The 27,876-nt window shown below is 37.1% G+C and overlaps 2 protein-coding genes across 6 annotated transcripts in view; both read left to right on the top strand.

Annotated features, from left to right (window-relative positions):
- Positions 1-260: 260 nt before the first annotated feature.
- On the top strand, positions 261-4,028 carry LOC120777970 (transcription factor Sp4). Its single transcript, XM_040109603.1, has 2 exons — positions 261-1,991; positions 2,052-4,028. The coding sequence occupies exons 1-2, from the start codon at positions 549-551 to the stop codon at positions 3,945-3,947; spliced, it is 3,339 nt and encodes a 1,112-aa protein (XP_039965537.1). The 5' UTR covers positions 261-548; the 3' UTR covers positions 3,948-4,028.
- Positions 4,029-4,787: 759 nt separating this feature from the next.
- The window catches only part of LOC120780669 (CCR4-NOT transcription complex subunit 6-like), a 40,743-nt gene continuing 17,654 nt past the window's right edge, over positions 4,788-27,876 (top strand). The window contains exons 1-6 of one of the 5 annotated variants that reach the window (XM_040112938.1): positions 4,788-5,278; positions 6,279-6,310; positions 6,672-6,800; positions 7,004-7,009; positions 7,099-7,285; positions 7,456-7,631. In XM_040112938.1, coding sequence (XP_039968872.1) covers positions 6,304-6,310; positions 6,672-6,800; positions 7,004-7,009; positions 7,099-7,285; positions 7,456-7,631 — 505 coding nt within the window. In that variant the 5' untranslated portion in view covers positions 4,788-5,278; positions 6,279-6,303. Of the gene's footprint in view, positions 5,301-6,278; positions 6,311-6,671; positions 6,801-7,003; positions 7,010-7,098; positions 7,286-7,455; positions 7,632-27,876 lie in introns of all 5 variants that reach the window. The other 4 variants (XM_040112943.1, XM_040112951.1, XM_040112949.1 and 1 more) reach the window with 4 other exon arrangements.

The following is a 27,876-nucleotide window of genomic DNA, read 5'->3' as shown; positions in this document are numbered from 1 at the left end:
TACATTTCTTTAGTTCTTAGTGCACAAGACCGCACATTATTTTTATCCAGAGTTTGCACGTATTATTTTATATTATTATTTAACGGCCTTGTAATAACTGCATGCATCCAAAGTTTTTCTTATATGCGTCCAAACCTTTATAATAGAGTATAAATTTCGTTAAACGACCATGCTTAGTAGTTAAAATGGTAGCACTTATCAAATGACAGTTTACTAATATGGAAGCACTGAAAAAATGATTTTTCCATAATGGCCGCCTGAAGACGTTTAGTAAAATAAACAAATTGGTTGAAAATTTTAATTTTTCATGAAATATTAGTAAAAATTCTTAGGAATGTGTTGAATTTGGGTTGTTATAAACATGTGAATAAGTAATTATAAGCAGCATCTCTCTAATTATGCATGTTATGAAGTGAAAAGACTACAGTGTAACTTGAAAAAGTGGTCAAGCAAGAAGTTGGGTGGTAGGAAAAGGCAATGCACTTTCGAAGCTATTAGTGACTACACGAGAAAGTTTAATTTTCATAATTTTAGGGTCAATTTTCCAAATGATTCAATATAAAAATAGTGCTCTAGGCGGTGCTACCGTAAATACGAGTGCAAACAACACTGCAGGCCAGTCCTCAACATCCACCCCCACACAAGGTCTACAACAGCAAACGTCGGCGGCGCCCAATGCCCAAGTAAAAGCCACATTTGTTAATGCTCCACCTACAGCTCAAGGAATTACAGCAAATGGGAATAACAATGTGCCCTTACAGCAAATCATTAACTTGCAGCAACTGCCACAACAGTTTGTGCAGACTTCTGGCTCGGCACAACAGCAGGCCCACGCTATTCCGAGCCAAAACATGTTTCAAATTGTGCAGCCCATGCAAACGGTGACCATTGATGGACAAGAAGCAATATTTATCCCAAATTTAAATGCTGCACAGTTGGCGACAGCTGCACAGCCTATAAATTTTAATGGACAGCAAGCATTTATAACACCTAATGGACAAATAGTTCGAGCGCCGACCGCTGGTCCTCCGCCAACTGCAATGCAGTTACAGCCAGGACCACAATTCATACATGGCTTAGGACAAGCTATGCAACTGCCACCAGGTGTGGGATCGGGGGAGCAAACATTATTTACTATACCTGGCACTAATATACAAGTACCTGTTGTAAATGCTGCTGTACAGCAACAACATATATTACAACAACAACAGCAAAGCCAAACTCAGTCGGCAAATAATGCCAGTAATACAAACGCAACGAACAGCGGCAACACATGTTCCACTCAGCCAGCCACGAGTACTACGCAAGTTCCAACAAGTTCTACTCAAACTACAACATTGCCCAGTACCATTACTATACCTGGTACCAACATACAGATTCCAACTTCTGTAGCAGCTTCAAATGGCTTATTGGGAAATTTAAGTAACTTGCTGGGTAACAACACAATCAAGTTGGAAAATGGACAGACTTTGCAAAATGTGCAAATAAGACCCGCAGGAGCATCGGCCAATTCTAATCAAGCGGGTATACCACAATTTATACAATTTCCGCATGCGCTGCAACAACCAGCGGCACCAACTCTTCAGCAAACAGTAGCCGTACAAGTTCCAATTCAAACTGGTGGAGGCCAAACAATATACCAGACAGTGCATGTGCCCTTACATCAGTTAAATGCAGCAGGACTGCCTAATATGATGCCCGCACAAGCTCTGCCAATGTCGGCTGCGTTACCTCCTACCCAAATGCAAATAATACCACAATTCGCGCAAATCGCCCAAATAGTGACGCCGAATGGACAAATACAGCAAGTGCAATTGGCGCCTTTGAATTCAATGTCGTATTCTCAACTGCCACCAAATGCGAATATTATACACATTCAACAACCCCAAGCTCAAACCGCTTCAACTAATCAGCAACAACAAGCTGCCGCTGCCGCTGCTGCTGCTCAGGCTGCTGCCAGTGCTCAACATCAACAACAACATCAACAGCAGGTATATCAATACCAATTTATTAAATCGAAAAAACATATTGTATTAACTTTTTCATTCTAGGTTGCTCAGCAACAGCAGCAGCAACAGCAACAACAGCAGCAGCTCTTAAATGCATTAAATGCAGCATCGGAATCTGGTATACAATTACCAACAAATCAGTCAATTACAATTACTAATGCCCAAGGACAGCAGGTAACAGTGATACCCGCCCAGCAACTACAACATCTTCGTACTGCCTCAGCGCCAACTGCTCCCGGCACAACCCCAAATCTTATACAGCTGCAGCAGTTGCCAGGAATACAAGCGCTACCCATTCAAAATATTCCTGGTATAGGGCAAGTGCAAATAATTCAGGCGAATCACCTGCCACCCCAATTACAAGGGAGTTTTCAACACGTCATTCTGCCACAACAACTGCAACAACAGCAACAGATGCAATTACAACCTAACACAGGCACCGTGCCTAATGCAACGCAACCATCTCTTCCACAAACAACCACAACATCGTCTACGGCAAGCACAAACTTGGTGCAACCAAAAACAGAACCCCAAAGTCCCTCGCAGGTGCAGCACACGCTTATCACAAACATAAAGCAAGAACCACCGGATCCGAGTCAAACTCCTCAACAAATAAAATGGGTTGTGCCACATAACATGACTGTAAATATGCAACCACTGCAATCCCAACAGCAGCAAACTGATCAGTCTCAACAACATTCTTCTAACGAGAGCGCAACAGCTACATCATCACTGCCCGCATCCATACAAATCACAGCCGTCCCTCAAACGCAAAGCTTCACTATCACACCTACCAATCAAACGCGTACTACCATGTTGAAGACACTTCCCACGACCATGACAGCAGTAAGTGGCATGGCATCACAAAATAATACAATAATGACGCCCAACACGACGGTAACATCTAGTGGTGGCGGTACCCAAATCACAATAGCGACTGCACCAGCGGCATTAGCTCATCAATTACAACAGCAGCAGCAACAGCAGTCACAATTGCAAGCTCTCCAAACGCAATTAAATGCGGCAAACGCAGCCGCAGCGACAACAGTGCCTGCATCAGCAACAACCTCTGTCAATGTTAACATAAATGTTAACGATGTCAGTGCGGGCAATAGTACCAGCACCACCAATAGTGGCATGGGTACGATCGGTGGTATTAATTCCAGTGTGGGTGTAAATATGGTCGGAGGGCTGGAAATAAAGCCACGTCTGAAACGTGTCGCTTGCACTTGTCCCAATTGCACGGAGGGAGAAAAGCACGCCGATCGAAAACGACAACACATATGCCATATACCAGGTTGCAGTAAGGTATACGGAAAGACGTCACATTTGCGTGCACATTTGCGTTGGCACACGGGCGAGCGACCTTTTGTATGTTCATGGCTATTCTGTGGCAAACGTTTTACACGCTCCGATGAATTGCAACGCCATAGACGTACCCATACCGGAGAAAAGCGATTTCAATGTCGTGAATGCAATAAGAAATTTATGCGAAGTGACCATCTTTCCAAGCATATAAAAACACACTTTAAGGTGCGATCGCCGCTTGATCTTATGGAACTCAATATGAAGCAAGAAGATAAAACGCATTCGCAACGAACGTCGGAAAATGGGAATGACATTCAAAATAGCGGCGCAACCTCAAATGCACCAAAAAGTATTACAACAGCCAATGGAATGTTGACAATTGAATTGTCAAATTCTGGCGTATCCAATGTGACGAGCACTATTACTGGTAATGCTGGAGTGAATGGATCAGGCGTTGCCATGCAAATTGCCCAATCGGCAGAAGATGACGATGAAGATGGCACTAGCGGTAGTTATGTTGATGATGATATCGATGATGATGATGATGAGCTTGACGATGATATTGATAGTACGGGTGACGAGGAGAAGATGACAATTACCGTTAGTGAAATTGGTGATAATTCAAACTAACATACGGAGGCACTGTTCATGGAACAGTTCGAATTTAATCAATTCTAATTACGGTTTCGACTTGAATGTAAATAAGTTAAACTTGCACCGAAAAGCGAAGCGATATTTTTTATTTGTGGGTGTAGTATTTTTTTTTAATATGGTATTAATCGTAAGAATATATTTAAGCTTCTATTTGCAGCGTAGGTGTAAATATTGACTTATCATATAGCTGAAATTTCAAGTTTGATATATCTGATATATATTTTTTTTACTTGTCTTTAATTTTTATTCAGTTTATTCTTTTTTATTTTTATAATCTATGTAAATTTAGATATAATATATTTTGTATAATATCTTAAAAAAGTTTAGAATTTTAAATTCAAAATATCGAGTATATTGTAATGTAATATAAGCCAAGCAAAACTTAGAAAAAAATAAATTTAAATACTAACGAGGAAAGTGTAATCCCATTCTTAATTTTATTTATTTTTGTGTAATATAAGCCCTCTTTTTTAAAGTTTCCGCCAAAGATAGAATATTAGGAACATCACAAACGCGGCTTAAAGAAAATTATATATCATTTTTCCTATTGAAATCAACCATAATAATGCATAATTATTATAAATTGGCTACAAACATTAAACAATTATTCTCGATTTTTATAAAAACAATATTATCTCTAGAGAAACAATTTCACTTTCCAAGTGTGTGATTGAAATTATTAACCAATTCAATAATTCGTGATGGCAGCACTGTTACCAGTTTTCAACGACGGTTTTCACCAATGTATACAAAACAATTTTCTCAACAACACAACAACGAATGTTAATGGAATGCATAAACGCCGTGAACGAAAGTTGAAGAACGAAGAACAGAAGTAAGGAAGAAGTGTGGTTATTTAGTTAAACGCAAATATTTTCGCTTAGACAAAAAAAATTATACCATATTTTAAGTTCGCGCCTAACAAGGAATGTAAGATAATATTCAAAGAAAATAGAACCAATAAAGAGCAAACAAAAAACGGTAAAATAAAAGAGGACAGAAACAGTTCAACGCAACAAAAAGGGCGCCCCAATTTCACCGACTTCAGGCTGAGTTATTGGCTTCTTTAACGTCTAGAGTCTTCAGCGGGATTTCAATTGCAACAACATTGGGAAAAGTAGTTAGCGAGAAAGCGGAAGTATTACTGCTATACAAAATTAGTTGTATCGGTTACCTGACATTACCAGCAGTGGAGACTGAAAGATTTCGCAGCAGCAGCAACATCCTCAATAGTGGCAACAACAGCAGTGATTGCAATCAGGTCTTGATAGGACGCGGTGGCTAGCGCGGAAGTACTGAAACATTGGGTAAAAGTAAATGCAGGCAGGTGTATGTAATATTTTGTTTCCCTTCCCTATTAATTTCGATTGAGAGTTTTGTCTACGTTGTCATAATTGGGATGTTTTACTTTTTTGCTGCGCTATTACGACGTCATTTTTTTGCACTTCAACGGGCAAGATGCCATTTCCACTTCATAAATATAAAATTAAATAGTACATAATATACATACATATCGTTAAAAAAAGTTCAATTTTTCTAAACAACAGGTTCCTGATAGTTAAAACTCCTTTTTGTGCTGGTACGGTACTGAAACACCAATTAGGTTAGAATATTTCACGGCCTAACCTTTGGACGAGATCCGCTACAAAGTTCTAAAAATTATATACAGATTATTTGGCAGATATCATATTACCTACTAAATATGTAAATTGAGTGAATATACTTTTTGAATTATTTTTATTGAAGAGCATATGAGTCTTTGTTAATAGTTCTGTGAAGTATAGTCTTTTCCGTCATGAATTCTAGACTGCACTGCTGTCTGTAGGTCCACAATCAGGGGTTAGATCTACACATGCCCGTGACTGTATGACAGACGGGAATGCAAAGCCTCAATTTATTTCTATCTATCTATATAAAGACACATTCTTTATTAAACAATATAAAGTATTTTTAATACTATCAGGAAAAGTTACTTTCTTTTTATAAAAGTTCAGTTTCGCACTTACGGTTATTGAAATGTGTCAAAATATATACATAAGTATATGTATTTTGATTTGTATAATTTACAGTAATGTATGAGCGAAATCCAGACTGCATAAATGACTAAAATAAAAAATTCAAATATAGGGACATTTTGCAGGATGCGCATGCTCTTGTGATAAGTTCAAATCCTTAATTCCTTCCCTGACATTTGTTGTATTGTTTGTTTTTAATTTGCATTTAATGCTTGTTTATTTGCTAACAACTATCACATATCAAACATAACAATGAAATAATATTAATCAAAACTTTATTAATATTTTGCAGAGACGCTTATCATCAGGCGGTTATTATGAAAGGTTATCATTTTCTCCAACATTTACAAATTTAAAAAATTTAATTATTATCATTAAATTTATTTTTATTCAACAAATAACTTGTAAATTCTCAAATCGATTTCAATCGTTATAAATACAGTTATTTGCCAACTTATCGTTTATCTTACTAATTATCTACGTACATATTGTATTCAATTATGTTGTTATGCATTTAACTAAAAAAATTAATTGTGTTAATATAACAAACGTAACTTCGCGAGCCTAATTGATTCGTTTTTTCGTAATTCAATTTAGTTTTAGTTTTACTTTTAATTTCACTATATCCTCAATATTTCATAGAAAGTAACAAATTAATTATTTTCTGTGGTTCTGTTTGGTGTAGGAAACTTGTACAAAATGTCTCGTAATAAGGAGAAATACGAGACTACAAACAGACGACAACAGATTTTTATGTCAGCAGAAGATGTGGCTGCTGGTAAAAAATCTTCATGGACTGGCATTGAGATAACAGGTACGCCACATTTTATTGTGACTGTTGGTTTTTGTTTTCGAATATATGTGTGTATCTTAAAAATAATTTTGTTCTTAGTTAAATGTTTAAAATTTCATAGAAAACGGAGTGCCCTGTATTAGAGAAAGTGTATACTTAGAGAAACTGTGATTAAAAATGATTTCGATTTTATTAACCATATATTTCGGTATTTTTTCTTTCAGCAAAATGTGTGCATTACTACGATTACGTACATACATACATATTATGTACGTATATATATAATTTCACTGTCATTTATCTTTTATCATCTTTACAGGCTGTGTACGCAATATTAGTCCCTCATTGTGGGAATTTGAACATTTAACAGCATTGTATCTCAATGACAACCAGCTGTTACGTTTGCCCGGCGACATTGGTTTGTTAAGCAATTTGCGCACATTGGATCTATCAAGCAATAAGTTGCGCAGTTTGCCTGCAGAATTGGGCGAGTTAATACAGTTGAGGTAAACTTACATTAACCGATAGAAAATACAAAAACTCATTGGCAATAACTTATAAAATTATCGGAGCATTTTTAACTTTGAAATTTCAATATTTTTATTTGCTAAAATTATTTATCCAATATCACTTCTTATTTTAATAATATTACGGTTTAAAAACTATACCCTTACAGAGAACTTCTCTTGAACAACAATTACTTGCGAAATCTGCCCTATGAAATTGGTAAACTCTTTCATTTGCACGTCCTAGGATTAATGGGAAATCCATTACAAAAAGAGTTTCTATCCATTTATAACGAACCAAATGGCACTCAAAAACTGCTAACATATATGTTGGACAATTTGTCAGGTGAGTACTGCATTTATTAATTATAAGATATAAAGCATTACGAAATGCTACAAGATTTCCACGACAATCGGTTTTATGTTACCGAAACGTTTTCGAATTGTTTTCAGCCAATAATTATATTGTCTTCAATATTCAATAGTGATTATACTAAGAACTTAACTGACAGGTGACTGCTAACCAGATTATAATTATATATTGAACTAGAACTATTAATTGAATTGAAAACCTAATTCAGAACTCTTCAGAATTATAACGATTGCCAAGAATTGATCTATCTTTGAAAATATAAAAAAAAATATAAACACGTTTTTATGTCAAATTGTTAAAAATAATTTTTATTGAGAAGTGCTCAACAAAATGTGTACGAGTTCATTATTGTTTAAGGATGTACTTAGCACCCCTAATGTTGCCAAAATAAATGAAAACGAAATCGCTTATCGGTGCTCTTCATAACTCCTTTCTGTCTGCCATGTACTCGCTTTTACTGTTATCGCCGCTTTGTGTGTACGCTATAACAAACTGGCTGTAAATTGCAACATTATTTCATGATCACTTTTCTTTAATAAGTATCACAAAAAAAAAACCGAATGCATAGTGCAATTACTGTCAACATTCACTATGGTTGTTGTAGTCATAAACGCCTTTTCGAGTCATGAGCGTAGAAAGGTGCCACTGGCTGCAGCCGGTTGGAAAATCTCCACCGACACACACAAACATGTTGTGACGCACTTATTGGCAGATCGGCTGGTCAGTACCCGTTGCCTTGCTGTGATACCAGTTTGTTGTTGTCTTGCGCTTTTCCCCCTTATTTTTCAGTCAGTTGATTTGTCCATTAGCCTTACTGGCTGCTGCGTAGGAACAGTGAAAAGAGAAAGTTTCCTTGCAAAAACATTTCAATCACAGTTCGTGTAACGCCAGCAGCTGTAACTTGAGACAAATTTGCCTACATTAGCTCACGCATGCACACTGGTAAACAATGCGTTAGTTATAATGTGTTCAAGGTATCAAGAAAATTTTGACTAAAAAGCATAAACCCAAATAACACGTTTTTTCTCTTTTAATTGCCAACCACTTGGTGAAGGGGTTAGCGGTTAGTCATCCTGTGTTCAATCCTAGTTTCTGAAAAACATTTTTTTTCTAAACTTTAAAGATTCATCCATTGTATGTCAAACTTGCTATTCTATTTAATGGGAGTTATGGAAACAAAGATCAATGACAGCACACTTTTTAGATGATCCGTTGTGTCAACAAAACTACGAAAATAATGTGATATGTGAACCTTAGAATCATGTGTTCGGGTATTCATGAAGGTCTTCAATAATTTTATAATTTTACCTTTTTATTCCCTGAATTATGGTATAAAAATATGTAAGTTTCTCTCGAAATCCATAACATCCAAAAACAAACATCGGCAACTAATATAAAATATATATGTATGTACATAGAAGGTCAGCTTGGCGAGCTGAGTCGATTTAGCCATGGCAGTCTGTCATACAAACTAACCGATCAGAAAGATGTGGTGAAACCTGGTGTGAAAAACTTTTTATTTGACAAGATCTCTTCACGAAATTTGGCATCGTTTATTGTCTAAAGTAACGCTACAACCTCCGAACGAACTGTTCAGATCGAGCCACTACAAAATCAAGAAATAAATTATTTTCTTTCCTTCTTGAGTAACTTTAACCCGACTTGAATATTCTTTATATAAAACAACGTCAATATTTTAAATAAAAGCAAGTCCAAAGCTTTTAGGACACATATTTTTAGCTTTTTCCATTTGTTTCACAGTAATAATCCTAATGAGATATCATATGTGGAAATTAGAAGAGGTACACATTTATATTTTTCAAACAGTCTGAAATATCTCTAACACCACACGCACTGTCTTATAAGGTCATCATCATCTAATCGCCACAAGGCCTACAACACCTCATGGCGGCTGTTCACTACCTTCAATCATAAGAGCAAACATAGCAGAGCGATGCCTCTTATTATGACTAATAGCAACGAATGATTACAAACTAAACTTACGCATGGGTATTACGATGGTTTGCCGCCTCGGAGGCACGGTGGAGATCAGTGCAATGAAGCGTTTACAACGAGAACCTCTACTCCACTTCTTTTGTGCTATTGAGTTGTTAAACTTCGAGATAAAAGACTGGTTTGAAAAACAAAAGAAACACATAAATAACTTTTGTACATGACCTCGACACGAAAAGCTTCTGACGGACTTTAGCATAAAGCCAAAGAGATTACCACGGCATACATACATATGTAATTATCCGCCCGTCAGCCCATGTACATACATAAATATGTCGGTCTAAACATAAATACATATGTATGTGCGTGTAAGTGGCACTGTAGTAGGCTGGTGCTGAGCTTTCGAAAAAGAAGTCATTATCCATAACAACAAAGACACCACAAAAACTGCAGCTTCAGTCAAGAGCGCGGTGAGCTAAATGAGAGTTCGAACATTAGAGAGAAAATGTACGAGAGGGAGAGATAGATCATATAAAGTAGTGTATGCCGAAGTGCTCTTGCAATACTAGCGCTCTAAGCATTGACAAATCGCAAGCGTAGCTTTATGCAAGCCTTGGTTGGAAAGCCAACGTACCGTGCCAGTCTTTGATTTTTCTGTTTAACCGTGTTTTCGTAAGGCTGACGCTGTTTGACTCTTGCTACTGCAAGTTGCGCCACAGTTTGGTAATAAGCGTACCACCTGAGTGGCGGTGGCAGCAATAAGCGTAGTAGCAATAAGCGGTCATGTCTTGTCGCAACACAGCGCCGAAGCAATGAGCTTAGTCTTCGACGAGTTTGGCTCGAAAACGGTTGTTGTTAGCGGCTCAATCTGAATTTATTACGCACAATATAGAGACTCTAGCAGAAGTACGTAACATTTTCGGGCGTTTTCTATTTGCGTGGAAGCTAAAGGAAATTGTGAAATGTGCAACACACACACACAGAAACCGCATACACGCATTGTTGTGATTAATTTTTTGTTAATTCTTGAAAAACTCCACCTTTGAAAAAGAGAATGCCATTGCATTTTCACGGTTCGTACGCGTTTGCGATTTAGCTGTCAAAGTAAAATAGCTTCTACTGACGCGATTACGCTGTGTTTGTTTCGCAATTCTTATTTTTTTTTTTAATTTTGCGTATAAATAAATTTGCAATTTGCGAGAATTATGATAACTTTTGTGTGGACCAGCAATAATTGTCTATAAAAAAAGGCAAACTTAGATAAACAAAAAAATAAAATCAGCTTGGATTGTTATTGTGAATTTGTGCGTATCAGACATGTGTATTCTGTGGTAACGATTTGGGCTAATTATCCATTTGCTGGCAAGTGGACTTAGTAAACCTTTAACGCGCACACGCACGAAAAAACGCGAACGAAAAACCATAACGCCCTTGAAATTTTATACCAATTTTAAAAATAAATCAATAAAAAACAAGATAAACAATAAAATAGTGGAGCGTAATGTCCTTGCTGTTGTTAGGCTCCCCAAAAAGTTTTTTGTTTTCCGCGAGTAAATCTTCACAACAACAGTTGTAAAACTAATAAGGATTATGCGACCCAATGCCAATAGCGGCTGTTGTACGCTAGAAAACGCTGCAAACACTGCGGCCCTACGGAGCTTGCCACCATATCCTTTGACACAAACTGCCCATTTACACTCACATCTACCTCCGCATCCGCATCCGCATCAGCAACAAGCACAGCAACAACAAAATCTCCATCATGAGCAACAGCAGCAGCACCACCATCACCAGCAGCAGCAGCAACATCACTTTCACGCGCCGCCACATCTCATACAACAGCAACAAGCTTTTAAGTCGCCAGCTCCCAACCAATGGTTGACTCAACAAAGCCTCTACAATTCCGCCACACATTCCCCAATTGCGCACAAAAGTGTTGGAATTGGACGACATCAGGCCCTACCTTTGAACCAAAGTCAGAACCAGCAGCAACTTCAGCTGCCACCAACAGGGGGGCCACACTCACACTCACAGCACCAATATCACCAGTACCTCGGTAGCCTGCAGACATTACATCAGCAGTCGACACATGCCCCACACCATTTTAATAGTTATGCAGTTGCGAGCCAATCTCGCTCGGGTCCACCGTCGGATCAGTCGAACTCTAACACTACTCCAACGGCATCAACGCATCCACACAATTTTAGCAAGCTATCCACTACGACGGTGATAAATCCGCAGCGTATCCACGAATGCGCCGGCATACCGCTCATCTCCAACGCGAACCAACGGCAACGCGTTCAGCGCAAACTATCACGTTCACCCGTGCCTCATCAAAAGCTGGCGACAGTTGGTGGCATCGAACAGACGTACAATTTGCACCATCCCACATTGTATATGACTCGCAAATCGAATGCTGCCAGTTGTTCGCAGATTTCTCAACTCGCTGCGCATGCTCAAGGTTTGCCCTTGCTGCTCCACAAGCAACAACAGCAATTACAACAAAATTCTGCACAAAAATGGTCTATGCCAAATAATGGATCCCATCCCTTTCCCTCCGCTACGTCTACGGGTACCGTAAAATCAAATGGTGACAAGCCCACGCGCAGCACTCTTCGTTACCAACACTCTGCACCCGCCGCACTCACTACACGTGGCAAGGAGAATTCCACAATGCCGGCGACGGAAGAGATACCAACTGCGTCTGAAACTCCCAAAGAAAACACCGACAGTGGAGAGACAGCACTACCGCGTATAATTAAACCACGCAAACGGCGAAAGAAGGATCGTAAACCGGCAAGTAACGGTATTTTCCTGAAGTTAGATGCGATTTCAAGTGCTACGACCGCAGCGGATAAGGAGTGTAAGTCGTCGCAAATGAGTGGATTAGGCATGTCACCGCTGCTTTCCAGGCAGCACCAGCAATTACAACAACAACCATATTTGAATCCGCCCGAAGACATCAATGAGAACGCCTTCAACCCTAAATTGATCAACTTTTACGTTGGTCACAATCAACCAATAGACACACACGCTTTTACTGCAAACACGTCGCAGCAGAGCTGCAAGCCAAGAAGTCTGCTACAATCTGCTTGCTTAAAATCCAACAATTATCTGAACGGCGTCAAAATTAAAAAATGTGACGACACACCAGACGAGCATGGCATTTGTTTCTGCAGCGCCTGTGATCCGCTTCGTTCGATTTGGGACTATCCGCTAAGGCGCTCTCTCTCCGACTCGTCAACCGCATCGGCACGCACACATTCCTCGTCATCCACATCTTCCTCAACATCGGCGTCGCCTTCACGTGTTTCCTCTGCTGAGGCGTCATCGTCTTGCTGTTCATCGACACCGTTGATAGACGGCGCCATGTCGCCTACAGCCGCACTTTCGCGCGCGGATCGCGTGGGTGTTATTGGCTCCAATCGCAATGTGCCCGATAACAATCGGGATGCGACGAAGCGCACCGATACGTCATGTGACGTATTCGGCGGCAGAACTGCTACGAATGGCTGCCTGAGTGATTCGAATGACTCGGGTTACGGAGACATACTGAGTGGCATCAATATTGCCGATGATTTCTTCAGTCAGAGTGCAATACAACAAACATCTGCTGTACTAGCGCCACTTTTAGAAACCACTAACATGGGCTTGAACGCAGGACCAATGTTATCCAATCGTTCGCTCCAAGCTGGTAGTGACATACTACCGCCCTTACTGCCTGCAACCGCCGATGCTTTGCTAACGGAGAGTATTAACGAGATTTCACGTAAACTTATCGAAACTTGCGGCAGCGAGCTGTCTAACGAACTGGCAGCGGATGCGGCGACGCGTTCAACAAGCGCCTATTCACGCTGCAGCAGTGATTTCTCCACGGATAGCGGCATCGATAGCGCTGCCATTGTGAATTGTGATGAGTTGGTCTTCAAGTTTGACAATTTGAATTTTATGATCGATCCAATTGCGAAATGTTCTATAAATGACGACAACAACAACATTACTAGCAGTGTTAATAACAATACAATTGCGGCTAACGTTGGACCGGTGATGGTAACAACAGCACCAACAACAACCACGGCAACCAGCAATGAGGAACGGTATCTTCTGAATGCAGCAAATATGAATCTCCTCTTCGATGTTAATAATAACAACAATAATAAGAGCATCTTCGAGTTTGAAAGCGAAAACGAGCGACAGCAGTACAAAAATCAACAATCATTAAACGAAAAACAACAACAACAACACAATCAACAATTCATCAATAATTGTTTTGATTTAGTGTGGCCGACAACATTTGAACGATGCATACGAGAGACGGCAACACAAATACTAGATTTGGATGTGAATAAGCAACTGGGTGCATTATCTTTCACAGAGATCGCTTAGATGAAGTTTAGCTGTGTAAATCGATTAATTAATTAATAATTTTTTAGCGCATAATAAAGATAAGAAGTTTAAATGCGGCAACCAAAAGTGATATGTTGCAAGAGGTCATAACGCGCTCTCCTCAATAAGTGGAATAATAAGTTCCTGCAAATCATGCAAAATCATTTCTAGTGATTACACCGTTCCCTTCCTCTGTATGCGATCTACCACTAACAAAAACGTGCGCTAAAAACAAATCAAACTCCTCAATTTCGTTTGGACTCGCTTCAAACGGAACCGGCCCATTGGCAGTGGATTACGCAACATCACTATTGACCAAGTGAAAACTATTGCGTGGCTTAAGGGCCTGCCAGAGGTCGGCAACGCAACAAGCGACCAACAAAACTAAGCGATACACAAACAAAGCATTGTGAAAAAAATAACAATGCGATGAAAGCGAATTGTCTTAACAAAAACCAACAACAACAAGCACACGCTCAAACCGCAAAAAAACACACAGCTGGATTTGGTGTATCGTCTTTGCATATTTTTCTTACAATTGCGACATCGTTTTTTCCTGTTTCCGCTTGTGTTGTTGGTCGAATCAGAGAAACCAAAAAAAAGAACAGACAAAGTAACAACAATGTCGGTTACAAAACCAAAGCACCAACAGCAAAAGCGGCTGCGGCCACAAGCTTAACACCGCCGCGACAAAAGCGTCCAGCGCATTAGTGAAACAGCGAAGAGAAAAACGAACAAATGAAATAATGATAATATAACACATAAAAAAAATATTTACGTATATATAAAACTAAAAACGAAATTACAAAGCAACTAATGCTACAAAAATAACTATATTAAAAGCTTAACAAAGCGCGTATTGTATGTAATAACTCAAACAAAAACATTAGCAAAACCACTGCTAAAGAGCAAAGCACAAACAAACATATATATAATTGCGGCTAAAAAGTGTATAAGGCACCCGAGGGATCGGGCACCACAGTCGGCCGCAACCGTAACCCGACAACGCCACTGCAAACACCAACAATAGCAAAAGTAAAATACAAAAGCAAAAATCAAAAACCAAAACAACAAAAAAAGATAAAAAGATAAAAACAAACAATTGAAATCCAAACAGTCAAGCCAGACTGACTTGGCTGTAGGTCGTAACAGAAAGGCAGAGCAAAGCTGAAACTTTCACTTTCTCTACACTCACTAAACCACAACAGCTACAACAGATCAGCTGCGCGCACAAACCACCGGGCGAACGTACGAATGTCCGTCCATCCGTCCGTCCGCCCAACCAAGCAGCCATTGCACCGTGGCGTCACGACATGCAAATTTATGAACCAAGCTCTAAGCTAGACGACGTGCAGCACCAACTTGAGCGCTCCGTGCAGTTGAATGGAGTTATTTGGCATGCCATGGCTTGACATGCAAACGCTTATGGCCACGAGTGACTGGCGAACGTCGCATAATTAGACATTGTGTACGTTTTATTGTGTATTTGATTCTGTGTTTGTTGGTTGGTGTCTCTCTGTGGCTGTGGACCTTTCTAGTGGGTGTGATCGCGAATTAGAGATTCGTCTGCACACTTGCTTGGTGGCCAACCACTGAGGAGACTTTAAAGTTGATGGAAACCTTAAAAGGTTCTACAACGTAGGCTCCGACTTTTACATATACATACATACCTATTAAGTTTCATATATTCATATTTGTGTATTTTTATCTTTTGTATTTATTGCATCTTTAGAAAATCATAAATTTTAACTGTTATTTCTTCAGTATTGTTATTTGTGCATAAAGCGTCACACACACGTCAGTTTGAGGTTGGTTATGGTTTAGATTTAAGTATAAAAAGTATAAGAAAAAGTTAAGTTATATATAACGGGTTTATATGCATATGAGTAGTTTAGTAGGCATAATTCCATCATAAACATATTTCGCAGAAATTATTTTTAAAGTTACCAATCACTGCCTTAAATACATAGTGTATCACATATGATAAAGTTACAATTTTTGCTAAGTGCATAGAATACATTTTCTACTTTAGCTTAAGTCTATGCGCATAGTGGAGCGAATATTGCGGTTAGTAGTAAATTTGTTTGGTTAAACTTAGCGGAGCGTACAAAGCAAGTATTAGTGAAAGCAAGAAGCAAAAAAAAGTTGCAAAGCTTTACTTAGTATGCGTGGTCGTATTACATAATATATATATATATATGTATCTATACTTTCACTACTTTGTGGTTTAACCTTAACGCCGTTTTGTATGAAAGTCATTCTACTATGCGCTTAGCCTATATAAGCTTAAGCGGTTAGGTCTAATTTTTGAAATAATTAAACATATAATTGCTTAATTTAGAAGTATACTAGGTTTATGGCTACAGTGTGGTTTTAAAATCGCCCTACTATTACTATAAGAGCATTTCAGTATACATATATGTATATCTGAGGTTTGTTTAGTAACATATTAAAAGTTCGCAAATGTTTTCTATATTTTTCTCTAAAACTTACACTAGGTGATATCAGGTGCGCCTATACTTTTTGGATGAATATATGAAAATTTCATTAGCTTCAAATTATATTACCAAATATTTATCAGTTTCCTTAAAATCGTATGAAATTTCCGATTACTATAACACATACATGTCTATTTATATTTAGGTCACAAGATATAACCTATAAAGTGCTTAACTCAAATTAGTAAATTTATATCATTAATGCATACCTAAGGCATCGAAACCTTTAAAGCAACAGACGTTGATTCAACACACTAAAATCAAGACTTAAAGCACGCTCTTCAGAATTTTTGAAAATCAATATGAACTGTTCTATCAAACCACCAACCAACCGCACCAAATAAACAAACCTAAATTGTCAAATAGAAACTAACGCAATTAGTTAGCGCACTGCTTAACAAGCCTAATCTTTTCGCAACCGAGAGTAGCTAAAAAACTCCAGGCCTTCATGCAATCTCCGTGTTTTAATTTATTTAAGTAAAATTTCTCACATAATTTATGTTTGTTTTTTTTCTTACCCTGCCTTTGCAAAAATACATATAATTTTTTCGTATATTTTCCCTTCCTTTCACAATGGCTGCTTGCCGAGTACTTATTAATAATAAATAATAAGAGCGCTGGCTAGAGAAACTGCCTAGTTTTCCAAGTTAAATACTGCATCCGCCGCTTTGGTGAAAATGAATGTTGTTTATTGCAGCAACGTCAGCTCTGCTTGTTTTTGTTGTGCGCGTGCGTGTATATACATATGTATGTATGTGTAGTGTTGATTGCGCCGCGCGCTCCATCAACGGGTCCAATCTGCATTTGCACCATCACCGAGCGCAGTCATTGTCTTTATGAATAAAAAAAAAAACGAACACACACACATACACCCATCTTACAGTTACTGCGACACAATACAGCTGAAACAAAGCCGAGATTTCTATTTTATTCAATATCAATAGACCAAAACAGCAGAGTATGCAGCGAATTAGTGAAACCGACCGACTGACTATACAGCACGCATCCGCGCTTTTGTCTCAGCGATATCCACTTTTACAGTTATTAGTTCGTAGTTGGTGAATTAAACAAAGCAACAGCCAGCAACTCAACTCAGACTTGGGTGAAGATCCGCGAAATCGACTGCTGACTTATGAGCTCCTGCATACATACATATGCTTGTGTATGCGTGTGTGTGCGAATCTTTTGATATTTTCTATGCAAACAAAAAATTGGTAGAAATGTCACAGCATGAGTTGTAGATGCTGATTGCTTTCTTTGTTGGATAATAATTTCAGTATTTTTTAACGTCAACTTAACGAATTGAAAATATGTACTGGAAGCATTTGATTTCACACATTACAAAGTTTATCAACTTCCACTTTCAATATTTTATCATACATTTTGAAAAAAAAAAATAAAAACTTATTTACTGCTTAATTTGAACACAATAAATTACTCAAGATGTGGTCAATGTTCCAAAAAATTACATTAACCTTTAGTATTGATCAGTAAAATAGCCGCACTTTAAATTATAAAACTTTCCGGATTTTGGGTTACAAAACAAGTTTAGTTTAGATTGTTTAGGATAGGTTCACCATTCTTTTCTACTCGCTTACTTAATAATTTTGTATGGGGTTTTTAGTTTCGTGTTTGAATTAGAATTAGAATTGTAGAAAATGTATATGTCTTCAAAAAGACTGTTATTTTATTATAAAATTAAATAATTCCCCTGTCCTTGTTATTTTAAATAATTCATGAAAAAATTTTAGTTTTTTAATATTAATGTATGTCAGAGTATTTTTAATTTAGATTGATCTCTTACGTAAAATCTTACATATACATATATCTACATACATACATACATTCTTACTGGCAATATTAAAATATGAAATTATAATGCTCGTATAGAGCGGGGTTTACTAAAAAGGCGTGGTTTTATCTAAGTTTTCTTCGAATAATTATTTATTTCTATGTAAACAATTGTATTTAACGCTTTATGGATTAATTTATTGAAGACTATTTCAAGCAATTCAATGACTTTATTTTGTAGTTTTTAAACGTTCTCTGCCAAAATTTCTAACACTGCTACATTAAAAATCGAGTACTCGTAAAAGAATATCTATAGTTTTCATGAATTTTTGCTTAGCTTCGATTCAAAGCAGCTGTTTTGTCAAATTTCCACAATTATTATATTATTTATATAAATATTTGTATGTATGCGTGTTCATAATAGCAAGATTACTTTGTAAACCAACATATGTACCTAGTAGGTGGTCTTTATTGCCAATTACTTTGCCCAAAAATAAATCATGGCACTTAATAATTACAGTTGTAAGGTATTTTCAGTGAATTTGTGCACAAATAACAAGTATACAAAGTATTTATTAAAATAACATATTTATTTTCTTATTAATTATGACCATTGTTCAACTATTCAAAGACCCAATAAATATTAGTTGGGCAATCAAGCCGATTCTTTTTAATTAAGAATAAATGCTCTTGTTATATACCATAAATTGAAAATTGTACAAACTCATATTTGGTTACAAGTAAACTTAAATCTATTTTTAGTTTTAGCCTATACGATATATGATATTTATTGAAACAAATAAAATGCATTGTTATAAACAATTGTTGCTAACAAAATAGTTGTGCTCGTTTATTTTAAATTTTTCTTTATCTCACTTTGCAGTTACTCTTTGTTCTCTCGTACGTACATACATATACTATACAATCTACTATGCCTACATATGTATGATGCGTGCTCGCTAATTTTCCCCGAAAGTTGTTAGTTTTTTTCTGACAATTTTGTTTTGAGAAATCTCCACAGTTTTGACAGGCCAAGTTCTCGCTGGAGTGTGAACTCGTGAAAAAATAAATAAAATTTGTTAAAGCTCTTGTATGATATATTTGTGATCTGAACAATAGTTTTGTTTGTCAAATATATTTATCCCAACTTTTTATCTTATAAATTATGTTTACCTATCCGGAAAGTTCATGGACAACAAACAAAGATCGAAAATGTATACTGAGCCTCTTCCCCTGTATTGACTAACGACATATTTCTCTTATAATTTATCTTAATTTTGATCTCTTAGTAGCTTAGAGCGATCCGAACTGAAGACTTTGTTCGGAAACTTTAGCGTTATCTTGTACAATAATCTATGCCGAATTTCAAAAAGATAATTTATCAAATGACGAACTTTTCGCGCAAAAACGTGATTTAGATTGATTAGTTTGTATGGTAATCCCCCTTGGCCTCAATACCCTTGTGCCCTTTCCAATCCTCGAAAAATTCAACTCCCGGAATAGTCTTCAATGCACATAGCGATTCACGTTTCAATTGACTAAAAACGGTTCCCTGGAGCGTTCATTTGAGTTTGCTGAATAGCCAAAAGGCAAATAAGGCAGTTACGTAATCTCAAAAATCAATGCAGTATGAGGTGCAAAATCCAGGTGCTGTCGGCCTCATTATTCCAGCCTCTTTTTACGAATAGCTTCGAGCAAATGACGCATAACACTCAAATAGTATTCCTGGTTTCATCGGCTTCGGCTCACCTTTGCCACGATATTCGGCCGATTGATCGTCTGTTTCCGGGTCGTAAGTATAGATCAAAGACTCATCGCCAGTAATAATATGTTTCATGACATACTGGTAATCGGAAAGCATTGTTTCAGACCTTAACGCGACGCTATTTAAAAAAAAAACGAGTTTTTTGAACCAATCGTTGGTTTTCACTGATCTTTCCGATATTCCAACGACGCCCGTAAGATCTCTGACTATTAATCGTCGATTCTCAAGCACTAATTCATCTATTTTATCGACGTGTTGATCATCAGTTGCTGTTGATGACTGTCCTGGACATGGTTCGTAGTCAACACGTTCTCGACCCTCTTTGAATAATGTGTACCAATTAAAAACACCAGCTCCCGACAACCAATTATCTCCAAAGGCAGGCCTTTTCCAACGTTCTGAACGTTTCAGCATCAGAAATTTGATTCCGCACACAAAATTGAATGGAACTTCTTTATTGAATAATTGCACTCATCGTAAAAATCGCCGAATGCACTTTATGTACTTCGGAAAAGCAAGTGTATACGAAACACTAATGATCATTTCGATGTGACATTGAACAAAAGCCAGTGACAGTAATACCAACCTAGAAAACAAATATATCTTACTATTTTTTGCCCATATCAGTATGTACGCATGTATACTTGAAAGGGTCTCCAATATTAAAAATATATGTACCATATATAGACTTAACTATACATAATTGATACAATTTTAGTCTTCATAGTCTATGTATGTGCTTTGACACATTTATTAACTTAAATTATAATTTACCTTAAAATAGTGTGACAATTTTCTGCAAACTATTAGAACGTTCCGCTTCATAAGGAAATTCAGAATAAAACTTAATTAGAGTTTTGAAAAAAATAAAATATCTAAATAAATTACTTTTATTCTGCAATCTTGTCAGAAATGCATGAGATCTAGAGCATTCACATCGTTTAAACGAATGAAATATCAATAAAAAGCGTGATTTTCGCTTTCCGAGATGTTAACTTATGAATGCCGTCAATTTTTGTGTTTGCTACTTTTCCTATTATTTTTGTTCATGGTCTCTAAGACTTTCTACAGCCCACCCCATGCGGCTGCACAGTAGGTTAGGAAAAAGTTACGGTAACTGTGACCTCAACTGCGGCAACTGTAATTTGCCATGACTGTCAATTAATTTTTAGCACACTTTGCGAGAAGAGCACCATTTAATTGAGAGATCGCAAAACTAATTAATATAATTACCTTCATACATATTTCTACATATTCATTATTTGGCTGTCATATACATACTTATGTACATGTCTAATTGTTTTTGGTGCCAGATTAAGTTAATACAAAGCTGGCCATTATTTGAGCGTCGTACCTAATTTTAAAGTATCTTAAAAATAACTTTTCCAGCAAAATTGTGTGCTAATTTTGTAGTCATCAACAAGCTAATTTCTTAACGCCACCTCCTCTTCGCTACTATTTATGTTCTTCAGCACGTTTGTATTCTTTCGCTGCGGTTTAACAGTCGAAATCATTTTATTATTAGCCATTGTTATTTAAATACCCGACTAAACGTCTATTAGCGCTTTCAACACTCTGCTGCGTTTGGCCTTTTATGGACGAACAACAACAGACAACCACTTGGGCAACGCTCTGCTTCACCTTCTTTGTCTTACACTCAAAACATTTTATTGCTAGCAATTAGTAGCAGCACAATACGCTTACTAAAGAGCGAACAGTGGTCTGCCGCAGGAACCCAGTAGGAAAAAATCAAAATTATTTTCATCTTTCTTTTTCAATCATAACCTGATAAATGTATCTAAGAATGTAATGTGAAAATTTCAAGTCGATCAGTCTATCCGTTTCGGAGTAATCTTCTTCCCCGACTCTGAAACAGCGTTTCGAGAGAAACTCGTTTAAAGTTTTGGAAGCCAATTACACTAAGTTAAAATTTCCTACAAATACGCTCATAAACTATTTACTCGATCAATTTGTTGTCGAAAAATATTCGATATACATATAATCACAAAAAATCGAGTTTGGAAATGAATAATCAAATCTCTTCTACTAAACGCTGCACTATCTATCCTAATGATAAATTATTTTCCATTTTCCAAGGAACATTCAAAGATTTCCTTCGGTAGAAGATAACCATTACTTTGTGGCCACTTTCGCAGGAAAACATTGCCGAGCATTATCTCGTCAATTTTCCTACTGGGTTTGACATAAAACGCCGTATATGTAGATAAATACCTATATATACTAAGTAATTTTCACAAACACCACAACAGTTCTATAAAGCGGTTTCTATTTCGCCCGTCTTAGGGCTTTGCACTCTTGTGTAAGTGAAGTGAAGAGTGGGTCAGTAGACAATTGGGTCATTTGCCCCTGCATACCTGGGCATGCATGTGTTGCGACTGGTATACAACTTCGAAGTAGCGTCCGTCATTTAGTCAATTCTCTTAGCTACATTTTTCATTAGTCATTTTTTGCTATTTTGCTGGTGTGTGTCCGCTCATAAACTAGCTGCCGGCAACGATTACGAGTGTTCTACGACTTCGCATTTAGCAATGTGCTCTCCATATTTCCTTTTCATCATCACGGTTGAATAGAATGTGCAATTCTATGTTTGGAACGCAGACGCTGCTTGCTTATTTTCCGGTCCACTGTTTGTTTTGCCGGCAGTTTCGCTCGTTAGAGCGGCTTCACAAGCTGTTGAATGCTTTGCTGATTTGCTGACTCGTTTTCTTCACTTTGCTCGGGCTTCACGTGCCGCCGACGTTGCGCGTTGCATTACAATGAAGTTTTTCCCAACTTGGCCATTGAAATAGAAATTTGCGTGTAATAAATTTTATTTTATTTGCTGCTTTGTCCATTTTTATTACGCTCGCTCTATTCTTTTGTCTTAGCCACCACGTTTTGTATGTGTATCCATTGTCGTTTTTTATATGTATATTTTCAACAATTTGCAATTATCGGTTCTTGTCGGTTCATCTAAGCAGTTATGTTAAGTGTGTGCTTGTGTGGATGTGTCTGATTTTTACCGATTTCTGCTTTTGCGAAGATTTCCCGATTAAAATATAGTCTCTGCGAAAATGAAAGTAGGATTGGTTCTCCGCTTGTTCATGTAGTTGTGTGTATGAGTAAACAGATTACTCGGTTCGTTTTCACTTTTTCTAAATTTTCAAAGATTATTTCCGTTGTTTCATATATAAGACCTAGAACATCGGAGTCGGAGACTATAAAAAGTATACTTATATAATGATAGACGGGATGAGCTGAATGAGGTGAGGTGACTGTCTGTTTGTCCATCCGTGCAATCTGTAACTTGAGTAAAACTGATGTTCCTTTGTAAAAAAAATTACAAGTTCGTATAAGTACGTAATCGGACTGCTGCCACGCCCACAAAACGCCACTAACCGAAAGCCTATAAAGTGCCATACCTCTGTACTGACTTAAGATATAAAGCTGTAATTTGACATAGGAGATCGCAGAAGAGAGATGCACCTGTGCGCAAAAAATTTTGAAAAAGTTGCCCCACGCTCTAATAAGTTTAATGCATCTTTTAAATCACCTAAGCTCGACAACCAAATTCACCTAGCGCAAATATTATGAACTCCTACCGATAGTGTAGGTCGATCTCCATATAACGGTACTGTTAAAAACTACTTAAAGCGCGATAAATCAATAACTAAATACGCCAGAGACATTAAACCCTCAAGATGGTATGACAGAACTTAAATGGTGCCGGGGTCATTATTGGACGATGGGCGTGGCACCACCCTTTTTTATGTGAAAACACCAAATTTGGGGTGCTGCATTCCTCTGGCATTTTTATATTATGTAGTACTACCGCCTACTTCCCATATAACACAATTTTAAACTCCATTCGAAACTTTCACTTTCCTGTATACAAATCAACAATGCATTACTATATCAGGATAAAACTTTGCACGACAACCGCATTTGAGGTGTGTCACCTTATGGCTAAAAATTTCCTGAATCGAACCAAAACTTCTCAAGGCTCGTGGCACTTTCCTTAGCTCCCATAGACCTAATATAAAGATTTTCGAACTGCCTGTAACTTTATGTGAGATCTTAATCAAATCAAGCATATTTTGCTTAAGATGAATAAAATCGGGTGAAAACTCGCCATAGACCCCATATAACTAACAAGCGGTTATACCCGAACTTAGCTCTTCCTTATTTGTTTCTTCTGTTTTTTTTTATCTGAGTTATTGAAAATTGTTAACTGTCGTCTTCATAATAAGTTAGCTTATTAATAATAGCAAAGCTTAAAGGTGATTAGATATTTAATTATATTACAAAGCTTGAAAGGCTGAAAGTTCCAACCGCTGTGGAATAAAGTAGGTGTCTACTGCCACTTAAAGAACTATAAAGCACTGAAAAGTTATATTAAAGTGCTGCAATTTTAATCTCAAATAAATGCAGATGTAAATACTATTCTAAGACGCTTGAAGCGGTTGTTTTTTTTGAAAGCGAATGCTATTAATTTTAGAAATAATTATTCTCTCAAACCTATTAGAATCTTATCTAAACCTAACCCATAGCGTAAAAGCTTCGGGCCAAATACGAATTAAACAAGACGCTGCTACTTCAAGAAATTGAGAAAATTCCCTCCTTTTGAAATATTTCTTATTTTATCTCTAACAAAACAAAAAATGCCTACTCATGCTCGAGTATCCACTATGGGCAGTTGAGCTTGACCGTATTTCTACTAATTCTCTTAACGAGCGCGTGCTCCTTACTTGGACAGGTGTGTGTTTCTATATGGGTGTTTTTGTGCTAAGCACAAAGCAAAACAATTAAAAAATAATTTTCAAAAATTCTCCACATTCAAATGTAGTTTTCCTCTTTCACTTTTATTGGCACGCAATCGTCGGCACAGGCAGACCCACCTCTTGGTCAGCAAATGCGCTTACGTGCTTATATACATATATGTATACATGTACGCACTTTCGAAAATGTGTTAATTTTCTCAAATTTGGCTTTATTAACCGTTGGAAGTGTGTAAATTGCTCCAAGCGATATCGTGACCAGAAACCCAAACAGATTTTCATATGGGCATACATATGTATATATCTACTCAAAAACGATATGTGTAAAATATTAGATCCACGTGGTGAAGAAAAGAGTTCGCACTTTGCTTTCTGATAACACTCTGTGTTTAATAGCCGCGGTCAGTGCAATTATTATACGAGTATTTCTATAACTACGAATTTGGTTTATAAAAGAGATCGAAAATGTCCTTCAGAAGAGTCTCTTATATTTACTCAGGCGATTTTTTCGGTAATTATAAGGGACAACAGAACATATAATTTCAGATTAAGGAGCTTTGGTCTGCCCAAGTAATTACATAGTTTACAACAAAAAATTATGATAGTATCTAAAATTTTTTTTATTTGAGAAATTATCATCATGAAATTTTGGCGCACTTTATTGTATAACTTGAAAGTTTCCCTTGTCGGGAATTTAGAAACACCTACTTGAACGAATTTATATCAATAAACTGAGAAATGTCGTACAGCTAATTGATTCCTAAAACATACAGATTGATTCCTCCTCGTTAGCTCCAAACTTCGTCTACATTTTCCAAAAAAAAAAAGACCAATATAATTTTCACTATTGTATTTAGATGAAGAATGTACAAAATGTGTTCCAAAGTAAACAGAACTTGTTGAATCTAGCGCCATCTATATGTCGACTGGTGCGTTAGAATCTGCTATCTTTATCGTTTGTCCAGTGAGAATTACATGACATTTCATCGATTGGAAGTGAAGTTATTGCGTTTTAAGCGTCAGTATGTTTGTGTTATCGGTGCGAAACTGAGCTTCGATCAAAGACATTAAATTTTGTTATAAAATTGGTAAAACGAAACGTTTCAATTGATGCATTTGCCCATGAAAGAAAGCGTTATGCAGACGTAAAGGTCATTCAAAATGCTTGCACCGGCATACTGGCGGCCATACCGACCGTGCAAAAAGCTGTATTGAAGCAAAAGGAGACTATTTTAAATAAAATAAATGGATTTTGCCGAAAAAACCGTTTGGTCTTTTTTTTTTTAAGTCCTGTTTACTTTGGAACGCACCTTGTACATTTTTATTGCTGGAAAGTGCGGTTCGCCCTCTAAATCCATGTCACATTTATAGGACATAAACATCGAGCCTATAATACAAAATCAATATCATTGAAACTAATTTAATTTGGAACACATAGTTGCAATATATTGTATCTTCGACTCATTATAAGGCGTGCTCCTGAAAAATAAGTATATAAAGGTCTACCAGTGCATTTCTTAAATTTATTGCTCTTGCCTAAGCTATGGCCCACATTTTATTTAAACGGGTCCTAGTCACCTAAGTATGTCATACATTTTTAATGCATCATTTATTCGTACGTAATTTCGTACGACTTCAAATACATAGTATGTACATATGTACATATGTCTCTTGTTATAAAAAATACCAAAAAACAGTAAACGGTCTGAGACAAATAGTGATAGCGGTAAATGACCCAATTCTGATACCTTTATGTGCCACATGGTGCCTATTGTGACTTCCCGTTGTGCCGGTTAAGTGGCCGCTTAAGTTAACTTTGAACTCATATGCCAGAAGACACCATAAATCCGCACATACCAGTATGTCGTATGTCGCTAAGAATATTCGGTATGTCTGTACAAACACACATACTCTCGCAAGGTTTTGTCTTTTCGTGCAAGATTGTTGCTGGATGAGTTGGCAAAATCGCTCGGCGGTGTTGAAATTTTCAGTACCAAGTTCCAAGTGCTCATATTTGGTGCAGAGTTACATACAGACGTATTTTTATACATATGTACATACACACTCGTACATTAACTCTAGCTCACACTTTTCCGTTGTTGGGTCGCTGGCACACACACACACTACTAGGTATCAGCTGTTGTATTCTAGCTGCTCTCTTGCAACACAATGGAAACTTTAAAATTCTGTTCCAACTTAACGGCCCATCAAAAAGCCATGCAACAGTAACACACATGTTTCGCCATCGAAAGTGGGTCTTAGAATTGTGGCCGAAATATGACATTCTGACTAGGCAGATATGTGCGTGCATATGACCTATGTGCATATGTACTATGTGTGTAAAGAAAAACCGACGAGTCACTACTGAGCAGCGCAACAATAGCAGCGACAATTAAGAAGAAGGTTATGTAAAATGTCAAACAGCTAAGACACTAACGGTCAGAATACCGCTCAGTACCAATAAATTTTTGGACCAGGTTCCATTGTGTTGAATGTTATTATGTGGAACTTCTATACCCTCAGATTGTCATTTGTGGTATTCTTAGTGGCTGTCATCATTTTAAATTGCTACCGTTATATGCACATACATATGTACATATACACCTGTTGATATAGAGTATATATGTATGTGGTATATGGCAATTAAGTAAGGAAAAAATGTATACCATATTAGAAGTACATAGCTGATTGTTCGTATATAATAAATTTACTAAGTAAACAATTGCATTTCTACAGTTTAGTACTTTTTTATGTGCGCCGAGGTTCAGGAGTAACGACATACATATACGACTCCATAAAATTTTACGATAGAGTTCATGCGCTACTTGCTCGTATTTAACTGTTCAACCGAAAAATATTACATAATTAACTGATTCGACAAGTTTCAACGTTTTTACCGTTGTATTTATTTATTTTTGTATTTCCGTAATTTTCATCACTTATTTGCTTTTAAGTTAATGGATTTGTATTATTAGTTACACAACATCGTCTTTTCACGTTAATTCCCACTTGTGTATGTGTTGTTGTTGATTGTGAATTTTTTATGA

Source organism: Bactrocera tryoni, chromosome 1, assembly GCF_016617805.1.
Source record: "Bactrocera tryoni isolate S06 chromosome 1, CSIRO_BtryS06_freeze2, whole genome shotgun sequence".
Lineage (NCBI taxonomy): Eukaryota > Metazoa > Arthropoda > Insecta > Diptera > Tephritidae > Bactrocera > Bactrocera tryoni.
This window is presented reverse-complemented; position numbering and strand designations above follow the sequence as displayed.